General features: G+C 45.3%; 1 protein-coding gene across 1 annotated transcript in view; it reads left to right on the top strand.

Moving 5' to 3' along the window:
- The window catches only part of LOC138269580 (cytidine monophosphate-N-acetylneuraminic acid hydroxylase-like), a 680,173-nt gene that overhangs the window by 138,786 nt on the left and 518,805 nt on the right, over window positions 1-22,582 (top strand). Inside the window, exon 2 of the mRNA XM_069218806.1 lies at window positions 9,447-9,650. Coding sequence (XP_069074907.1) covers window positions 9,447-9,650 — 204 coding nt within the window. The remainder of the gene's footprint in view (window positions 1-9,446; window positions 9,651-22,582) is intronic.

Here is a 22,582-nt window from a genome sequence, read left to right on the forward strand (position 1 = left end):
AGCCCACTAGTAGCATTTAATTTACAGGCCCTGGGGACACATAATACCACTTTGCTAGGGATGGACAAGTAAATTAAATATGCCAATTTGGGATAAGTCAATATTTTCTTATTTAGAGGAGAGAACACAAGTTATCGCTAAGTTTTTCACACCACATTTTTTTTAAATGGTAGAGAATTCAGATGGAAAAACAAGAAATCAAGAACAACACTGAAAAAACCGAGATGGGACTAAAAATAAAGAAAACGTGGGGTGAGATTTCTAGACTAGGGGCATGGTGGTTTTCCTCCGAAAATATTAATATCCCTATCTATTGTCACTTTGAAAGAGCCCTTCCTTTGCCCCTTCCCCTGTGTGCACTGCTCACAGTACACAACATAAATCATCTTAATGTACGCTACTCAAATGCTATTATTCATAACACAATTGCTACTCTACACCCCTTAGACAGAAAACTAATACACAATGACTGGTTTAAATATGCAGATGGTAAGCCATCGATTGATACCCAAAAGAGGGTAGAATGCATTTGAAAAGTGCAAGCTGTCTACTTTAGTGGGAGATGATAGTAATACAGAGGATCACTGGTTGCTCCTCTAATGGTAAATGATTTACCTTTTTGATTACAGCTATTGATAAGATTTCCTTATTTGAGTCCCTGTCCCTTAAATGGACAGTGTTTGGAATTAAAAGAAACATTGGTAAAAGTCAAAGTCTCACTTTTTAAGTCAGCATTGCTAATGCCAAAAGATCTAGCTCGTAACAGAAAATGTAAGCCAGAGATTTCAGCAATGGTAATGCTTGTTCATATTGCTTGCTTATTCCCATTTCTGTTTTTGTACTTTTCAGCTTTCAAAGCCGCCAGATTTAGGCCCATATTTATAAATTTTTACACAAACCAATGCCGGCGCTGGTTTGCGGCAAAGGTTTTACCGCCGGCTAACGCCATTCCTACGCTATTCTTAATGAATTACGTTAGCCGGCGCTGCGGACTGGTCAGAGTAAAAACAAATGACTCAAACCAGGCAGCGCCGGTGTAGGGGAAAATGGGGGTTGTGCGTCAAAAATGGTGCAAGTCAGGTTTGAAGCAAAAATCATGCCTCAAACCGGACTTGCGCCATTTTTCGACGCACAACCCCCACTGAAATTACTCCTGTCTTAGCAAAGACAGGAGTCATGCCCCCTAGCCCAATGGCCATGCCCCAGGGACTTCTGTCCCCTGGGCATGGTCATTGGGCACAGTGGCATGTAGGGGGGTCCAAATTAGGCTCCCCTATCCCACTTTAAAAATACGTACCTTAACTTACCTGTACCTACCTGCATGGGTCCCCCCATCCATGGGTGTCCTCAAGGGGTGGGCGAGGGTGGCAGGAGGTGTCCCTGGGGGCAGGGAAGGGCACCTCTGGACTCCTTCCATGGTCAGAGACCACGGAAGTGAGCCCACAGGTCCCTTAATGCCTGCCCTCACCCAGGCGTTAAAAAACAGCGCACATCAGGCTGTGTGCCGTTTTTTAAGTCCTGCCCCCTCCTGTGCGTCAAAATGAAGCAGGAGTATAAATAAGGCGCTGTTAGACTTTTCATCCTTGGCGTGGTCTCCCTTAACTTTTTGCCTCTGTTCCCCAGGTTATTGATGTGTGCTGGATTCTGATTTTGCTGTTTTTATTACTCTGGGCACTTTACCTCTGCTAACCAATGCGAAAGTGCAAGTGCTCCTGTTTAAAATGTGTATGTAATTGGTTCTCCATGATTGGCATATTTGTTTTAGTGTTAAGTCCCTAGTAAAGTGCACTAGAGGTGCCCAGGGCCTGTAAATCAAATGTTACTAGTGGGCCTGCAGCACTGGTTGTGCCACCCACACAAGTAACCCTGTAATCATGTCTCAGACCTGCCACTGCAGTGTCTGTGTGTGTAAATGTGCACTGTAAATTCGACTTGGCAAGTGACCCACTTGCCAGCCTAAACCTTCCCTCTTCTTACAAGTAAGGCACCCCTAAGGTATGCCCTAGGTAGCCCCAAGGGCCGGGTGCAGTGTATGGATAAGGTAGGACATATAGTAATGTGGTTTATATGTCCTGACAGTGAAATACTGCCAATTTTGTTTTTCACTGTTGCAAGGCCTGTCTCTCTCATAGGATAATATGGGGGCTACCTTTAAATATGATTAATGTGTAGATTCCCCTAGAGAGTAGATGCACATGTGGAGTTTGGGGTCCCTGAACTCACAATTTAAAAATACATCTTTTAGTAAAGTTGGTTTTGAGATTGTGTGTTTGAAAATGACACTTTTAGAAAGTGAGCATTTTCTTTCTTAAACATTCTGTGACTCTGCCTTGTTTGTTGATTCCCTGTCTGGGTCAGTTTGACAGCTGGGTTGTTTTTCACCTCACACTAGACAGTGACACAAATGGAGCTGGGGTGTAGCCTGCATTTCCTAATTAGCCACCTCTGCTAGGAGGGAGGGGTGGAGTGGTCACTCTCATCTGAAAGGGCTGTGCCTGCCTCTGACAATGCAGACTCCAACCCCCTGGTGTGTGTCTGAGGCCTTGCCTGGGCAAGGCAGGATTTCACAAGTAGGTGTGAGTCCCCTTTGAAGAAAGGTGACTTCAAAGACTAAAATGGGTATAACAAGGGGACCCAAATCTACAGACTTGAGAAACACTTCTGGAACCAAGAGGAACCTCTGCCTGGGGAAGAGCTGAATAGCTGAGGAAGAAGAGCTGCCCTGCCTGTGACTGTGCTTTGTGGAGCTATCCTGCAGTTGCTGCTTCTGCCAGAGTAAGAGGGCAAAGACTGGACTTTGTGTGCCTTACATCTTGAGAAGAAATCTTCAAGGGCTTGATCTAGAGCTTGCCTCCTGTTGTTTGAAGTCTCAGGGACAGCAAAGACTTCTCTCTGACAGCACCTGGAGTCTCTGGAGAGACTCCTACTCTGCCCTGTGGTGCCCATCCAGTTCCTGGGACCCTGAAAGGAGAAGCTGGCAGCCTAAAGACAAGAAAATCAACGCACAGAGTGCAGTGCGGGGAAAAGATTGACGCAATCCCGATCTGCGGCTGAAAAAGCGACGCGCCGCCGGCTCTGCAGCTGAGAAACGACGCTTGCAGGAAACACGACCGAAAAATCAACACACGGAGCAGGAGAAACAACGCAGAGCATCGCTGACGGAGGCTGGGAGATCACAACCTGCGCTGCGGGATTTTCGGATCATCGTGCGGCTGGATTTTTGACTCAAGTACAGCCGTGCAGAGTTATTTTTGATGCACACCTGCCCGTACGGGTTATTTTTGACGCACAACAGGTACATTTTCACTCTAGCAGCGCTAGTGTGTTTTTAAAACTACTTAAACCCTTTTTGATTTTTAATTGATAACTTGACTTGTGTATGGTGGATTTTTGTTGTTTTGGTCTTGTTTTGTTTAGATAAATATTTCCTATTTTTCTAAACCTGTGTTGTGTCATTTTGTAGTGTTTTCATTAAGTTACTGTGTGTGTTGGTACAAATACTTTACACCTAGCACTCTGAAGTTAAGCCTACTGCTCTGCCAAGCTACCAAGTGGGTAAGCAGGGGTTAGGTGAGGGTGATTCTCTTTTACCCTGACTAGAGTGAGGGTCCTTGCTTGAACAGGGGGTAACCTGACTGTCAACCAAAGACCCCATTTCTAACAGGCGCGCAGACCTTAAAAAGTCATTTTTTGGGCAGGAATGCCTACCTTGTATGTCATTAACGCAAGGCAGTTACCCGCATCCACAAAATGACACACACGGAGGTATTTTGACGTCCGCGGGCTCAGGCGTCAAAGTTTAAATATGGAGCACGGATTGCCCCGAATGTGCGTCAAAATTTTGGACGCACATTCGGCGCCTACAGAGTATAAATATGCCCCTCAATCTTGTGACTCTCACGCAGTTTCACTGCTGAAATAGAGCTTTGCATCAGGAAGGGCATTATTTATATGCCCTAGTGGACATTATCAAAGCTCCTGGTGCATTACTGTGTACTCATATTCATTGGTAATGCCAAGCACTTGAATTTAAAAATGAGAAATATTCTATTTCTAAAGTAGGAAGGTTTCCACCATACAATTGTTGCAACAATAGCAAGCATTGGTAAATGCAATATCAGTTACTGAAACTCCAAAAAACTGTTATGACTCCTTTATTGAGAAAGCCAATAAGTTGTGTAATAATTGGCGACAGTATAATGCAGGGAGATTAGGTAGAGGGTGGAGGAAAAAGAAAAAAAAACATGCAGCAGCCAAGCACATTTGAAGTGCGTGCAGCAATGGAAAGATTAGGTAAAGGCTGGAGGGCCCACCCAGGAGGCTGTTCATGTTATGGTGCAATACTGAGTACACAGGATATTATGATATGGGCTGTGCTTGGCAGATTTTGTTGAATTAGGTAACAAGTTGAGCAAGAACTCAAAACAAAAAATGCCAGGTCTTTCATGAGCAAGTGAAGAAGAAGCAGGCCTTTTGGAAAAGGAATCAAGCAGGATCTCTATATTAAAACAGGTTTTCCGACTGGGAGAGTGATGGACACTCATTCCAGACATAAAAGCCAAAAAGCTGCACTGCTTGCCTTGGAAGAATCTAGACTCCCATTCAAGAACTATGCAGAGTAGGATGCCCCTTGCGTGAGGGCAAGAAGTGCTCATTTGTCCACCCCATAACAAGTACTCAACCAAGTGCCCAATTGACTCACAAGGATACATCGATAATTAGCCTTTTATTAATAGCATCCTCAGTAGTGTCACCGGTGTCATGAGTCCTAGTGCTTCTGTTTAAACTGTAAAATAAAGCAATAAACAGGGTTTGGTGGTCCCCGGTACTACTGCACCTACTGCACCAATGAAAGCTATGGCTCTGGTACCCTCTGCTCCAATCTTTGGGATGAACGCACATTAGAGACATTAATTGCGAGAGTAGCGCAGAGTAGGTTGAAATAAATCGTCTTTTAGGTGCTAGGAGGACTATTGTACAGATGGAATTGGACATGAGGCCAGGGGGAGTTGACCTCAACAGTGCATCAAGTGCAGGGGCACGTGGCCACAGGGGGTGTGCCATGCTATTACCGAGCCAGGTGGGTAGAGGCTCACATTTCCTCTCCTGCGTCCTGCTGGACCTCTGCGTGAATCAAAGAACATGTGTGAATACATAAGACACAGAGGTCTGGGGGAGGGCTTATATATGGCCACAAGAGGTACACAAGGGATATGTTCAATCTATCCCATTGTATATGGAGTTACCTGGTATTTGCGAGAGGACCCAGCTTGTACTGTACTTCAGTTGCCAAAGTTGGAGCTGGGTTCAAGTTTAGGGTGCCGGTTCAACAATCTGGAGAAGCACGCTTGAAATGCATGCTAACACAAAAAAGGTTAAATCAGAGACATCAGTCAAACAAAACAAGACAATGTCTTGAGAGGGGGTCTCATTAAATTAGGCTGTGTGATGAAGATAATAAGAAGAAGAAAAGAGCCGGCATGAAACTGAAGAAGAGCATGCAGATCTGTATGAGAGGGTGGCCACGCTGAGATCTGTCAGCTATGTGGGGAAGCACTGGGCATGGATAAAAATCAAGAAAAAAAGTTTTGCTTCAAAAGCAGATGAAAACAGTACTTGGGCCTCTGGTCACTGATAAGAACAAACACACAAGGAAGAACCTGGAAATAGCATGCTACGTCCAATAGGAACGAAGGAAAAGTAAGTGGCAATCACAGAAACCAATGAAAAGCAAGGGGGAGGATGTAAACCCCTTTTAACATTAAGATATATATTAACAATTGATTTTAAACTGTAAACTTCACACTTGTATAGCACACTACTCACCCGTTAGGGTCTCAAGGCACTATACGCATAATGCTGTGGAACCGCTCCCGGCTTTTCCCTGTGAGGTGCCCACTCTAGCACTGTTGGGGCCATTGTGGAGATTAAGCAAGCTATTGCCCAGAGTTACAGAGTGGGACCCATGAATTAGATTAGGCACCGATGTGAGAATTATCAGGGCCAAGGAAATTGAGCCCAAGACTGGCAGAGGCAGGAATTGAACCCTGGTTCCGGGCCAGATTTCTGTATTAGGGTCTACCACTCTAACCATTGAGCCACACTTCTTACAAGCACAGCTCCCGTCCTCTGCAGATGAAACCTAAAGAATAATATTTTCAATGACAGTAGAGAAAGCTACTGATGCCTGTGACATGTCCGCAGATGACCAACTCTCGGAAAAAAATAAAAAATACTTTTGCAACTGTACGCTGCATTTGCAGGTATGTGGCCTGGCCAAATAGTAAGACATGAGCATGGAATGATGTAGAATTGATCCCATCAACAACAAACTACTAAATACATCAGAATCAAATCAATAGCTGTATAGAGCTGTACCCTGGTCTGCTGCCTCTGTACTACTTATATGTATTTTTTTTAAATATTGGTAACATGGTCTCCCACACAGCTAAAGCTGGCAGTAGCATTACCTACAAACAGTAGATATTCTGATAATGTGAAAGGAGGGATAGAGCTCTGCTGTGCTTTGCAAACATCCATCCACCACACACCTCTCTTTTCTTGCACCCCTTAGTGCCCCCCCTAACCTCATTATGTGAGCACAGTATTTAAAACATGGCGCACCATGGCAGTAGTTAGGGGACTAGCGTCAGATTTTTTGACTCTGGTCTGGTGCTTTGCTGGATTAGCGTAAAAAATGTTGACGCTAATCCTGCAACTCACAAAGAGGCTGTTGTACCTGGCTTTTTGACAGGGTCATCCACAAACTTTTTGCCTTCCTCCTTTTCTTTTTCTGACCTAATTTTTGCTGGTTTTTAGACTCTGCGCACTTTACCACTGCTAACCAGTGCTAAAGTACACATGCCCTCTCCCTTAAAACATGGTAACTTTGGATCATACCTGATTGGACTATTTAATTTACTTATAAGTCCCTGATAATATGCACTACCTGTGCCTAGGGCCTGTAGATTAAATGCTACTAGTGGACCTGCAGCACTGGTTGTGCCACCCACTTAAGTAGCTACCTTAACCTTGTCTCAGGCTTGCCACTGCAAGGCCTGTGTGTGCAGTTTCACTGCCACTTCGACTTGGCATTTAAAAGTACTTGCCAAGCCAAGAACTCCCCTTTTTCTACATATAAGTAACCTCTAATGTGTGCCCTAGGTAACCCCTAGAGCAGGGTGCTGTGTAGGTAAAAGGCAGGACATGTACCTGTGTAGTTATATGTCCTGGTAGTGTAAAACTCCTAAATTCGTTTTTACACTACTGTGAAGCCTTCTCCCTTCAAAGGCTAACATTGGGGCTGCCCTCATACACTGTTGAAGTGACAGCTGCTGATCTGAAAGGAGCAGGAAGGTCATATTTAGTATGGCCAGAATGGTAATACAAAATCCTGCTGACTGGTGAAGTCGGATTTAATATTACTATTCTAGAAATGCCACTTTTAGAAAGTGAGCATTTCTTTGCACTTAAATCTTTCTGTGCCTTACAATCCACGTCTGGCTGGGCTTAGTTGACAGCTACTTGTGCATTCACTCAGACACCCCCCAAACACACGGTACTCAGCCTCACTTGCATACATCTGCATATTGAATGGGTCTTCCTGGGCTGGGAGGGTGGAGGGCCTGCTCTCACGCAAAGGACTGCCACACCCCCTACTGGGACCCTGGCAGACAGGATTGAACTGAAAGGGGGCCTGGTGCACTTCTTAGCCACTCTTTGAAGTCTCCTCCACTTCAAAGGCACATTTGGGTATAAAACAGGGCCTCTGCCCTACCTCATCAGACACTTGCTGGAGAAGAAACCTGAACCAGAAACTACATCCTACCAAGAAGAACTGCCTGGCTGCTCAAAGGACTCACCAGTCTGCTTTTCTACAAAGGACTGCTGCCTTGCTGTTGGCCTGCTGCCTTGCTGAACTCTTGTCTGGCTGTAAAATTGCTCTCCAAGGGCTTGGATAGAGCTTGCCTCCTCTTCCCTGAAGTCTCAGGATCAAAAAGACTTCTCTCTTCCACTTGGACGCCCCGTGCGGCGAAATTTTCGACGCACAGCTTATTCCGCGGCAAGAAAAACGCTGCACACCGACGCTGATCGACGCGATGCCTTCGGGACGACCGAAACTTTGACGCACGGCCTCGCAAGGACAACGCCGCCCGACTTCCCAGGAGAAATCGACGCGACGCCTGCCGTGAGATCAAAACTTTGACGCACGGCCTCGCAAGGACAACGCCATCCCGACTTCCAAGGAGAAATCAACGCGACGCCTGCTGTGAGATCAAAACTTTGACGCACGGCCTCGCAAGGACAACGCCGCCCGACTCCCCAGGAGAAATCGACGCAACGCCTGCCGTGAGATCGAAACTTCGACGCGCAGCCCCGCAGAACAACGCGCAGCCGGAAAACAAGCAGGAAAATCCACGCACAGACCCGGGACATCTGGTACTCCCCGCGATCCACAGAAAGAGACTGTCCGCACGCCGGAAAACGACGCACGACTCCCCGCGTGGAAAATAACGACGCAAGTCCGTGTGTGCTGAGGAGAAATCGACGCACACACCAGTTTTCCACGTATCTCTTCTCCTGTGGCCCTCTGAGGAGATTTTCCACCAGAAACCAGGTACTTTGTGTTTGAAAGAGACTTTGTTTGCTTTCTAAAGACTTAAGACACTTTATATCACTTTTCAGTGATATCTTTACAAATTCATATTGCAACTTTGATCGTTTTGACCTGAAAATACCCAGATAAATATTATATATTTTTCTAAACACTGTGTAGTGTATTTTTGTGGTGTTATACTATGGTGTTGTGTGATTTATTGCACAAATGCTTTACACATTGCCTTCTAAGTTAAGCCTGACTGCTCGTGCCAAGCTACCAGAGGGTGGGCACAGGCTGATTTTGGATTGTGTGTGACTTACCCTGACTAGAGTGAGGGTTCTTGCTTGGACAGAGGGCAACCTGACTGCCAACCAAAAACCCCATTTCTAACAGAGGCCCATTGTAACCAACGGAAGGCTCCTTTTAATGCCTGCTCTGAACTTTCTTAAATATGCCCCAGAAATCTTTTAGATTTCTTTGAGCCATTTTTTTGCCCCCCCCTAACGGAGGAATGGCCCCTTTGCATAAATTATGCCTGGTGCAGGCATAATGTTGCACAAAGGGTTACAAAGTGGCGCAATCCATACATTGAACCACTTTTTAAATATAACACAGCATTTTTGGCCTTCTAATGACGCTAAAGTGGTGTTTGAATGGCCCTAGGGGCTCTTAAATATGTCCCAAACTGCTTTGCACCATACCTTTAGCACAAAGGCCTCTTATTTTCTAATTTTCCTGAAAGTTCCTTTCAAATTTTGTTTAGTTGCAGTAGTGCAATGTACTCATTTATGATGTAGATCACTTATATATATTCTTGAGTAATCTTTAATGATTATCGTTTCCACAGTGTTGGGCAAAGTATCGAGGTTTTGCTCTCCATCAGTGCAGAGGAAGAAGGAAATCTTAAAGATGGAATCAATTTCGTCAGAAGTAAGGAAGGTGGAAAAAATTATATCATATATAAGGATGGAGACAAAATGCGTGCTTGCAGGAATTTGTGCAAACATCAAGGAGGCCTGTTTATTAAGGATATAGAAGATCTGTCAAGCAGGTACTATTGTAAATGTTTATACCGTTATTATCTTCTGTTTTTAAACAATTGGTTGTCATAATTCTGTTGTTTGCAAGAACCCTCGGACATAGCTATGTAAGCACGGTATAAAGCCAAATTTGCAATTAAAACATTAGCAAGGCCTCTAACAATTTATAGAATTGTGGTGATAGATTGTTAAAATCTGATCATGATAGGGTACCAAATGACTGCTTAAAGTAGAACCCTCTTGTCAAGGAGCGGGACGACAACTTTACATTTATCATCACAAAAATGTGCAGCTAGAACACCTCGTAGCAATATATGAAAGGGAGGAGGTTGTACAATTACCCATTGCTTGACCAGTCAGTTTCTTGTAGTAGATAAAACATTTTAATTGGAGTAACCTTGAGTGGACCTGCCAATCGCTCTTGTGCATGTTCAAAGCGGAGGTGATATTACACTGCATATATGCATGATTTAACTCTGTCAGAAACCATGAAACTCAGATTCTGCTTCTCTGCGGCACTGCTGCAAAGAAGTACAGAAATAATAGGGATTTTGGATGCCTTGACTTCAAACATCCTTCTGCCCTTCAGACACAGCCATCTACCATCCTCTAGAACCTGCTCTACATCACATTGTATTGCTGACATGCCTTACCCTTAGTCACTTACCAGTGGCTACCTGTAATCTGTTTGTAAAAGCCGTATGGGTAGTGGTTAACTTGTGCCACTGAGTGTTATTGCAACTAATTTAAAGGGTTCTGACACAATATTAATATCGCCTGTGGAGGAAACTTCCTAAAACAATTTCCTAGGATGGGCCAATAACGACAATTACTTGTTTAAGGGCACAGGACTTATTTAAATTGTCACATTGTTCCACTGTTCTGTTCCTTCCACCTTGCAAGTGCTCAAATTGTGCCAGTGATTGCGGGGCGCTCAGCACCATTACTATTTTTTTAACATTAGCCCATTTTTATGATATTGCACCACATGGTGGTAGTGTCCAATTATTCTTCAACAGAGAATATTAGCAGCATATTTTATAATACAGACCCAGATTCAATAAAAATAACACCAATGTAGCACAGCAACATTATGCAACGGGGTACAAATAATTAATTTCTAGTCTTGGAGCGACGAGAGCTTTCTTTACCAAGGCAAATGTATTATCCCTGTGAAGCAACAGGGATGTGTCATGTTGAGGGGCGGTGTAGAGTTGTCCACCTGCACGTTTGTAGTCGGTGGTTTAGGCCACTGAAGTCATGTAACAAATATAATAAAAGAAGTACCGGGCCTCAGCCTGGGGTCTTTTGCCACTATAACATTACAGAATCCTATGTGTTCCTTTTTGCCTTAGTGGGTCCAGAAATCCCACAATTTGCGACAAGGCAGCAGAGGGGTCAATCACGGCTCACCTGTTAGTAGATCTGGTGTTGTGATGCTTCCTCGCCAGGGTGGCCGCTGCTTTCCTCTTGGCGGTTCTGATAGATGTACCTGCTACCCTCCTGTGAAGTATCAGCACGCAGGTCAGTCGGAGGCAGGGCACTCCCATCCCAATGAAGGCGATCCTCATCATATGACCAACCAAGTGGTGCTGCACCTGTCGCTGCAGGTTGCGTGAGAAACTAGCGGCCATGGACACAGCAGTATAGAGGCCCCTCGAGACAGCATGGCCTGCCTGCCTCGCAGGCACAGATGATGGGGGCTGTGGTTTCTTGTCATGACAGTGGGCCATCAACTATGATGTTTGCTGTGTGCAGGTCTCATGTCAGCCTTAAAAGCTGACAGCTGGGTGCTTCTGTTCAGTTGCCCTGGACAAGAGCCAAGGCAGCTCTTTCACTAAGCCCAGGGCTGTGGTACATGACTGTAGAGAGTGTGATACACGCTCTCACTGCCAGAGGGTGCTGCTCATTTTTCTGGTCATACCTAGTGTTCTAACATGGAAAGGATTCGGTGTTTCTTTGGTGCTGTCTTGGCCGCTCTCAGACCTGATCAGCGAGGTTGTAAATGTCTCCTGGTGTGTGTCATAGTGAGAAGGACAGAGGTCTGCCCACTACCATGTGTAAGAGTATCATCAATGGAGGGATGGGGCACCTATCATGGCAACCATAACAGCCATTGAAAAATTTATCATAGAATGAGTCCTGTCAGCCCAAGCTTCTAAAGGGAAATTGTAGGCAGAATGGTGTGGTTGCTATGATATCCTATGGTATCAAGACATCCACATTCGCCAAATGTTGTCTCTGGAATGTGAAAGTTGAAAGGGTTCTAAAAGAATATATTGATTTAAAATTTGGAAATGGTGCAGTGGATGGTTGGGATGATCAACCTTTGCTAAAAAATATCTATAAAATGTCTGGCTTCCTCATGTGAGGTGAGCTGTTAGACAGTGACAGCTCTTGGCGTGGTTTGCCCTGTCTTTCTGGCTTTTTACCTCCTATTATGATCCTGTGCTGAACTTTGTTTTTGCTGGCTTTAGGACTCTGGGCACTTTAACACTCCTTATCACTGCTAAAGTGCAAGTGCTTCCTGTCTAAATTGGGTTGGTGAATCGTTTTCTCCAGGATTGGCATATTTGATTTACTAGTAAGCCCCTAGTAAAGCGCACTAGAGGTGACAGAGCCTGTAAATCAAATGTTACTAGTTGTCCTGCAGCACCTATTGTGCCACCCACATGAATAGCCCTGTAAACATGTCTCAGACCTGCCACTGCAGTGTCAGTGTGTGATGTTTTAAACTGGCATTTCGACCTGGCAAGTGCACCCACTTCACAAGCCCAAACCTTTCCTTTCACTGCATGTAATTTCCCCTAAGGTAGGCCCAAGGCAACCCCATGGGCAAGGTGCAGTGTATTTAAAAGGAGGACATGAGGTTTGCCTTGAAAAATCTTTTAAGCGCTGTTTCCCAATGGGAGCAGTTAAAGACCTGGAGTTTGGGGTCTCTGAACCCACAATTTAAAAATAAAACTCTTTTTGTGAAGTTGTTTTTTTAGATTGTAAGCATTTTCTTACTTGATCATTCTGTACCTCTGCCTGGCTGTGGAATACACGTCTGGGTCAGACTGACAATAGAGTTGATTGTGAATTCACTCTAGACAGTCACACAAAGGGATCTGAGGTGTGTCCTACATATCCTCATGGATCTTCCTGGGCTAGATTGGAGGGAGGAGCTGACACTTACACCTGATTGGGCTGAGCATGCCCTTACACCAAGCAGTCTCCCCCCGGAGTGTATCTGGGGCCAGGACAGGGAGAGGCAGGGTCTTGTGCACTACAAAGACTTTCCTTTGAAGTTTGCCTACTTCAAAGGCAGAAATTAGTATAAGTATTGGACTGCTGACCCCACAGCTTCCTTCAGAACACTTCTGGACTGATGAAATTCTGCCAGAAAGAAGAGCTGGATGCTTGCTGTGCTGGCCTGCTGCTGCTACGTCTGCACTGGAAGTGAAAAGGTTGGACTTTGCTATCTGCATCCTGTTTTCCAAGGTTCTACAAGGGCTTAAACTGAGCTTTCCGCCTGTTAGAAGTCTCAGGAACATCAAAGACTTCATCTGCCAGCACCTGGGCTTTCTTGCTGAGAGTCCTGACTTGCCAGGTGGTGACAAATACAGGCCTGGGCCCTTGGAAGTGAGTTCTGGTGAAAACAAGAAGAACCGGGCACATGGACTATGGACGACTTCAGAACCGGTGCCTGACTCTGCGCCGCTGACGGCATCTGAAGCTGTGGTCTCCAAAGATGTGCAATGACCGCGACCGATGCTGCAGACCTGGCGTCACTTGCCCCAAGCCAGAACAGTGCCTCTGAAGTCCCGTGACATCGTAAGTGCTGAGTGCCGTGTCACCGGTGTCCATGACATCGACTCTGCTGCAATGCCTGTGACCCCATGGTGCGACCGCAACACTGTAAAGTCGTGTCATCTTGTCTTGACCCGCTGGACCCATTGACCTAGCCGTATCATAAGGAACTGTTGCCTCACCACTGATGCTGCATCACCTCCCCTGCAACCGATGCCTCACCTCCGGGTAGCCGTAAGGAACCAATGCCGCACCAACTCCAGAGACACTTCACCTCCCCAACTCCATGCAACTTCAGTGTTTCTCTTGCTTCTAAGGTGCTGTATGAGGGGTCCGTCCGACTCCATGGCAAGCATCGCACTCCCTCGTGAGTGGCATTGGACTGCTGGGAACGACTCCACGAATGATGCCATGATAGCCCCATTTGGGACTATTCTGCTTCTAATCGCTTTATTAGGCTCAAACCTTTAAAAATTTTGATCTTTGCTTGATTTGTTGGATTTTTGTCATTTTAGTCTTGCTTTACTTAGATAAATATTGGCTATTTTTCTCAATCAATCAACTAGAGTTTACACAGTGCAACTTCTCACCCGTAAGGGTCTTAAGGGGCTAAGATGGTTTGTACTCTGAGTTTCAGTCAAAGAGCCAGGTTTTAAGGTCATTCCTGAATTGGGGTAGCAATAGTGACTGCCTGAGGTGCAGGGGCAAGGTGTTCCATCTCTTTGCTTCGTGGTAGGCGAAGGATCTCCCACCAGCCGAGGTCTTGTGTATGTGGGATACGGTGGCTAGTGCTTGTTGAGCCGAGCAGAGAGGTCTGGTGGGGTGATGCAGTGATTGAGGTAGACAGAGCCTAGGTTGTGGAGGGCCTTGTTACCATGGATGAGGAGCTGGAAGTTAATTCTCTTCTCGCTAGTGAGCCAGTGGAGTTCTCTTCGGTTATTTGAGATATATTTGGGGCGGGGAATGTCTATGATGAGTCTGGCAGAGGCATTTTGGATGTCCTATTATTTCTTGAGGTTCTTCTGGGTGGTATCGGTATAGAGGGCATTGCCATAGTCGAGTCTGCTGGTAACCAGGGCATGGATTAAGGTTTTGCGACAGTCCTTTGAGATCCATTTGTAGATCTTCCAGAGAAGTCAGAGTGTGTGAAAGCAGGAGGATGAGACTGAGTTGACTTGGCAGTCATGGTGAGCGATGAGTCCAGGATGATGCCTAGGTTGCATGCATGTGTTGTTTGTTGGGGATAGGGGGTGCCGAGGGTCGATGGCCACCACAAGTTGTCCCAGGCTGATGTGGATGGTCCCAGGATGAGGACCTCAGTCTTGAGTTGAGCTTAAGGCAGCTGTTCTTAATCCAGGCGGCGACAACTTCCATCCTGTTGTGGAAGTTCTTCTTCTTCTTGGCAGTAGTAGGGTTTTATGTCAGGGAGATGATTAGCTGGGCATCGTCAGCCTAGGAAACGATGTTCAATCGTGGTCCCTGATGATGGATGCGAGCGGGGCCATGTTGACGTTGACGTTTCTGAACTGGTGTGGTGTGCCTTTGTAGTGTTTCACTGTGTTACAATGTGTGTGGGTACAAATACTTAACACATTGCCTCTGAGAAAAGCCTGACTGCTCATGCAAGCTACGAAGTGGGTGAGCAGGGGTTATCTTAAGAGGGTGACTTCCTTACCTTGACTAGAGTGAGGGTCGCTACTTGGACAGGGTGTAAACTAACTACGAACCAGGGACCCCATTTCTAACATTGGTGATCAGCTGTGAGGATAGGATTTGCATTTGTACGTGATGTACAGTAATTGGTGTACACTACTGCCTTAGTGCAGATCATTATGCAACCAGATACTGTTTTTTTCTTCTCAGATTTTTCTCTTTTTGCCTTCAGGGAACTTTTGCAACTTTGAGTTTTAACTACAACCATGTCCCAGTCTGGGGCGCCATCAGCAGAGTCAGTGTTTGAGCAGGAGAGGTTGGAGAACTATACGGTGCCTCAGTTCAAAATGTTCTGCAAAGAGTTCAAATGTCCTATTAAAAACTTCACTAAAAAGGAGGATCTATAAAAGGGGCTGAGGGCCTGGTTAGCAGCAAAGGAGTCTGATGGACACAGAGAGGAGAAGAATGTTGTTGTGGAAGGACAGGAGGACAACCTGCAGGATTTGGTAGAAAACCAAGATCTGCCTAGGAGGGAGGCAGCCTTCAGGGCAGGTAGGAGTGTTTCCTCAAGAGGTCAACCACAGAGGAGCTTAAGGACAGGCAGGAGGCTAGGCAGCTGGAGAAAGTCAAGATGGAGAAGAAATTTCAGCTGGAACTAGCCAGACTCAACAGAGAGAGAGAGAGAGAGAGACAGAGAGAGAGAGAGAGAGAGAGAGAGAATGCTTTTGGCTCAAGAACTGAGCTTGAAGGAGCTGGATCTGAGGAGCAGGCACAGCTCAGATGGTGACTGTCATCAGTGAAGTCTAAAAGAAGGGTGCACCTTCCCAAGAATCTAGGGAAAGAGTGCACTAAGGAGGATGACATATCTGTACTACCTTTACTATCTGCCTTCCACATATGCAATATCCCTGGGAAAGCACACTTACCGTAACTTTTTCTTACCCGTTCATGTCTCTCCTCATCAGAGTCCTGACTAATCCTGTATAACCTATAGTAATGTCTTCTGTCCTTAGCTACTTCAACCTCAAGCAAAAGTTCCATCAGCGCACTTACTGTGCTAAATCCAACTCCTTCCAGTCTGTTGTTGCAGGTTGGGGGTGTCCGAGTATGCCTTGCAAGGCCTATTCCTTGAACTGAGCGTGCATATTGAGTGTTGAAACTAAGGCAGACATGCTGAGGAATACTGCCTAGGGTCTCTAAAGTAAAAAGCCAAACAAATGTTCTGTGGGATTCATTCACCGACACTTCTACTTTCATATGAAAGTGTGAAAACTCTATTGCTAACTTGTATCATACCCAATGGTATTGAAAAACGGTACAAGACACAATATCTTGTATGTTGATTGTTTTCACATGTTATACTAAAGATGTGAAAACAATCATCATCCAAGATATTGTGTCCTGTACCCCTTTTCAATAACATTGGTTATGATACAAGTTACTAATTGAGTTTGCATACTTTCAAATCACGTAAAAATGTTGAATGAGCTTCAGGGGACATTTGTATGACTTAACACACTTTGGTTTTCGTGGTCAATCAGGGTATACATAAGTTCTCTAACAAGCACTTTAAAATTCCAGTCACGCCTTTAACATTTTGCCACAGAGTACTCCGTGACAATGTGACATATGTTCTATCCACCAGTATGTTCACTGTGGGGACTATAATGCACTTGTCATTCGGCAAGCAGAACACCTACCACATTCTGGCAGAAGATAAAGGTATAAAGGTGTCAAGCAGGCCATAAGGAAGTCCATGATTTCCTGAAGTAGTGGAACTAAAATTCTGTGACTGCTTGCCTGATGAAGAAGTGGCCCATGGACATTTGGTATCCATGCACAGCCACTGAACGATTTACCCAACGGCAGCTTCACTTCAGTCAATTTCCCAGAAGTTCACTTAGGTATGCTACAACAGTGGTTCCCAACCCTTTGACTTCTATGGACCCCCACTTTATCATTACTGGAACCCGGGGACCCCCACTGAATCATTATTGGAATCCAGGGCCTCCCCAGTGAGTTATTACTGAAAGCTGGGGACCTAATCTGTTCATATTATTTAATTTTCAAAGCAGTTGCAGACCCCCTGAGAAGGCTTTGTCAACCCCCAGGGGTCCCCAGACCACAGGTTGGGAACCACTGTGCTACAACATAAAGCAAGTGGAAAAACACAGCCTGGTTGAAATGTGCAATAGGGACAGGAAAAATGACTCTCCTACCTCATTTCATGCTTTGAGCACACTTTAAAATGTCAACATGGTTGATCCTTTTTGGGTATTTTAGGAATGAGAGCAAAGTGTTGTCCCTGCAGCCTTGTCACACCCTCCAGAACATATGAAGTTGAGGCTGCTGCTTCTGTAGCAGCAGTGAGACTTTCAATCACAGACAACTGAAAGTCAAGCAACGACAGGAGTCTTCCTGTGGTTGCCTGACGATAAACCACATACACATTGCATGCTGCCTTCTGTGTCTGGTGGGTAAAGAGTTTTTTGTACCAAGTCTGAGTTTTATGACTCACATTGTATGGTTGAAGAACCTGTTTGTTCTTGTCCACTCTAGCCAGGTACTAGCAGTAATCAAGTATGCAGGTGGGTTTGTGGACTTCAGCCATCTCACCCCAAACTGTGGCGTTGGGAAGTGCTCTCATCATGAATTGTACTGAGCACAAACACATCATGCCTATCTGAGATCTTGACTATCATTAGTTTGTTGGAATACAATGCAGTGCTCAGGGATTTTTGGAGCTTCTTGCAAACAAGCTCTTGCTGGAATCCTTTGTTGTGGTAATGGACTGTACCACAGGCCATAGTACCAGCTTTGTAGAGTTCACTGAATAGCTCTACTCACATGAAGAGATTGTCCACAAAAAGTTTATATCCTCTGTGAAGGAGTGGCTGGATAAGCTCTCATACAATCTTTCCTGTTTCTTCTAGCATGGGAGGTAGCCTACAGGGTCTAGAGGGGAGACCTTCCCTGTATACACTCTCAAGCTGTATATATAGCCATTAGAGCTCTCACGCAGTATGTACAGCTTGATGACATAGCAAGCTCTTTTGCTCGCAATGTGCTGCCCAAATAGCAGACTCCCTGTGTACAGGATCAAGGACTCATCGACTGCTATATTCTTCCCAGGAGTATAAATCGCTGGAAACCTCTAAAACAGATGTTCCATAGGCCGAATTTTGAACAACCTCTCATGGTCTGGATGGTCCCGGGGCAATGCAACAGAATTATCATTTAAATGCAGTATGTGCTGCAACAGCAAAAAACAATCTCTGCTCGTGTAGGGTGCCAAGATGGGGTCTACCTAAACCATGCAAGTTGCTCACCGGTTGTAAGGTTGGTTTCTGCGCTAACCCCATTTTGAGCAAAATGCCCTAAAATATCTTCTACTCCTCAAGCAAAGTGGGAGTCCACTGGAGTGCCCTAGAATGGGGCCTGAAAGTGCCTCCATGTTTCCTCAGAAATTGTTTTTGCACGGCAATTTGTTTGCTGCACAATTTGCTGAAGGAAGTCAACAGCCAAAAAGAGATGGATGCATTCAATTGGCAAAAAGTTGGCTGTATTGACCTTACATCTAGCATCGCCAGTAAAAGGCGGAATTGGGGGCTGAACTGAATTGGGTGACTTCCAAGAGAGCACTCTGTCTGTGCTTTCTGCTGCACACTCCTGCTCTCTCAGTTGAGCTAACCTGCTACTGTTGATCCTCTGCACAGACTGTGCTTGCGAAGGGACAAGCACAAATGTCTTCATCGTTTTCCTCAGAATCACTAGAAGAGGAGTCGTCAGATGTGACTCCGCCGACTGAAAAATCACTCCTGGATTCTGCTCCATTGTCGTCTCTCTCGGATGCTGTCTAAGTATATACTGTCTCAGTCTCTGATCCTGCCTCAGAACTGTCCTCCATGACACGAGTTAGGCCTTGAGCAACAGTCATCCAACAAGATGCCATCTCTGCTACTGAGTAAACCTTCCTTCTAGAAGACTATCCTCCTTGCAGGCAGATATGTTGTTCACAAAATGTTGATCGGTGAGTGTGTGAGTGATGCGTGCAACAGTAAATAACATCGGTCCCCTTAAATTCTCTTCTTCCCTCAATAATCAGGTTCTCCAAAGACACTGAAAAAAACAAAAAAGACACACTATTACTTAACCTTTCCACATACTCATCATCACAGCCTTTAGCGCTAGTGGCATCAAGTGCTACAATCGTTTTGGCACTCTGCCATGACCTCCTCTTTGGATTCCCTCACTACCTCCCAGCAAAAGTGCCCCTCATCTATCCATAGCGCCTCTGCGCTGGTAACAGCTCCCTTTACTAATCCACTCGCTATCCACATAAAATGCAGATCAGTTCTTTGCACCAGTCATATTAACCCTCTGCACTACTGGAGTCAAAACTGCCACTAAAGTTTGTTGTCTCTCTCTCTCTAGCAGGAACATCATCAAATATTTGTTTAACCAATAGTGAGTATATAATTCATCAAATAGAACATTACAAAGTTTAAGAATTTTACAAGGGTCCTGAACAATCTAAGGAAAAGCCCAGACAGTAAATAAACAAGGTTATCAATAATACTACGATCATTACTTCACATCAATAACCCACACAGATATGTATTTCTGAAGTTGAAAGTCATCAACTTTGGAGCGTACAATGGTCCTTGGGACACTGCCAAATATACAACGCATTTTGCCTCGTGGCAGTTATTTAACACAGCTATGATAATAGGTTTGGAAACACGTCTAACTGGAATTTAAGTCTCCAGTATCCATGGCAACTAAATAAAGTAAGTATGCATGCATTACCTTCGAACTTTCCATTCTTGAATAACTGGTTAGAGGCATGGGGCGTATCATGATGTGCTGCTGTGACTCTGTGCAGAGCTGAACACCTGTTTTATGCACCTGCAGTGTTTAAAGTGAAATCATTTAATCTAGTTTTTCTCTGATTTTTAAACCTAAACAGTGAGCAGGGGTCGCCTCTTTTTATTTTAGAGCTGTGCATCTAAAATAATTCAGTACCCAAGTGTACTGCCGAGCTAAATCAATTCACATTTCAAACTACAGGCTCATAAAAACAAATGCCAGGCTCTGCGCTGAATCAGTGCAGCCCATAATGATATGGCACCAAATGCCTTTCAACCTGCTGCATAGCAATATTATTCAGCATCATCTTTATTTATTTTTCAAACAATTAACTGTAACAGTCTGATGAGTAAAGCTGTATTTCGGTATCACATTTAAAAAGCACCATCAACCACAGTGCCTTTATTTTAAACTGAGTTCCCATCTATCCTTCTCTTTCAAACAATGATTTCCTCGAAAATTAGGTTTCCTGTTTAAATTAGGCCTGGGCGGAGTTCACAGAGTTCCCCTCCACAGAATTCCACGGAGAAGATTAAAAACTCTGTGGAATTCCACAGAGGCCGACTTCCGTGACCTGTGGAGTCCTGAATGCACCCGATCTCTGAAGCACCAAGCAGGGTCGGGACCCTGCTTAGCGCTTCAGCGATCGGGTGCATTCAGGAGAGGGCCATAGTCAGTGAAAGCTGCCATTTCAGACTTCATGTGCACTGGCCTGTCCCAATGCACAAGAGGCCTGAAACAGCAGCTTTTTTTCGCTGCCTCTGACCCTGTCCTGAATCCCTAGTTTAAATATTAAGATCCGGGAAACAAGATAGGCCACTTTAAAACATATCATGGGGAAAAAGCCAAGCTCCCTATATGTAGCCAACATAGAAGTTGCCAGGATAAGGGATGAATAATTTCTCCACATACGTCTTTCCAGGCATCATTGGAAGTGCATGGTTGTCCTCCCCAAGCCTGTACCAAATGTAGCTGGAGGAACAACCTTGTCTGAGTAGGCTTTCATACTAGGGAGAACTGAATGACCCCCAAATGTCAAATGAGCCTTCTTAAGGGCCTTCATTGTTAATCCACAACAGGATAACCATCTTAAATGCGTATCTCAAGATCCAACTTCACTAATATGATAGTCTAAGTATTTGAAGGGTTTGACTCTTATCGGTTCCTTTTCACAATACAGCCACTTAGCATTTTTCAGTCAATCTTACTATCAAAATACCCTGATTTTTATCTTGGACATGTTAACTGTAAAACAGTTACTCATTGCATGCCCATGTAAGTTGTAGATGGAAGCCTATAGGATTCATTTCAAATAAAGACAATTCGACAGGCCCTATCTTCTGTCAAATCCACACTAGATGAAACTGTTCACATCTGAAATATGCAAATGATTAAGGGGCTCAAAAAGGCACAAATGGGCACCCTTACCCAGTCTTTCTCAGAAACCTCCAATGTATTTCATTTAATACTACTGAAGTGTAAGAGATCGTGTAGAGGTGTGGATAGCCACGCAATATGGCAATTGTGTTTTGAGACCGCTCTGGCCAGCAATCCACGATCCAACATCATCCACCGTGCCATGAGCCCTGACTGCCATAATAAGAGAGGCTCATGGAGTGAAAGGTGGGGGGTGTCAAAGGGGTGACATCTGGGGCTGTAAAGTGTCCCGGAGGTGAACATAACTGCCTGAGCCCACCCACAACCATACGGCCTATACACTGGCTGGACAGTAGCGCAGAATAGGCCTATGAAGCCTGAATGAGCAACGGAATCTGCAGTGGTCGCCTGATTGGCGTTGGAGTTTCCCACCTGGCCCCTGGTAGCAATGCGGGGTTCCCCGCCTCCAGAGACAGCCCAGAACTGAACGGATGAAAGCTGTGATTAACCCCACCTGGGGCCTGGACAAGTTGTGACAGAGGTCAACACTGTACACTTGCCGCAGCCTACAAGCCACTGACTCCGCTCCCTGAAGGTCTACCTTTGCATTCTCCCTGCATACTATCTCCATGGGGAGAATCACAGCCAGAGCGGAGTACTGGCTGCAGTTTTGAGCCAGGAAGGATAGCGTGAGGGATAGCATCCCACATATGCCCCAAGGCCTGATCTGCAGAAGAAGATAGTGAAGAAGCCCAACAGGGCCTGGGCTATTGAGGCAGTGACCAATGGGCATAACAGTTACAGACACCCCTGAAAGGGGCTCCACCTTTCTTCCTGAGAAATTTTGGAACAGCAGCATGGAACAACTCAGAGAATGCTGCACCTTCAGCCTCTGGACAGGCCTATTGAATATGAGCACTGGCCAACAGATGGTGTCCATTATAAGGGCTGAGTGTGTGCCGCCGAGCACCCCCGGTGTGGTCAGCGAACTCTGAAGTTCCTAGTCACCCTTGGAAGCCTTGGAGCTGCCATGAGGTTGATTGCTCGCCATTAGGTCCCTGAATGAGACTCGCCTCCACCCTTACTACCTGGCCAATCTTTATGGCTGCAGTGTCACACCCCTTATAGAACTTATCAGCTCAGAGGGAGCTATAACCATTATACATTGGGAGACATGGACTGATCAGAAACCACTACTGTGGATGTTGGCGTGCCTCCTGTTGACTCTTGTCCCCACCCGGCTGACTACCTC

Source organism: Pleurodeles waltl, chromosome 2_1, assembly GCF_031143425.1.
Source record: "Pleurodeles waltl isolate 20211129_DDA chromosome 2_1, aPleWal1.hap1.20221129, whole genome shotgun sequence".
Classification (NCBI taxonomy): domain Eukaryota; kingdom Metazoa; phylum Chordata; class Amphibia; order Caudata; family Salamandridae; genus Pleurodeles; species Pleurodeles waltl.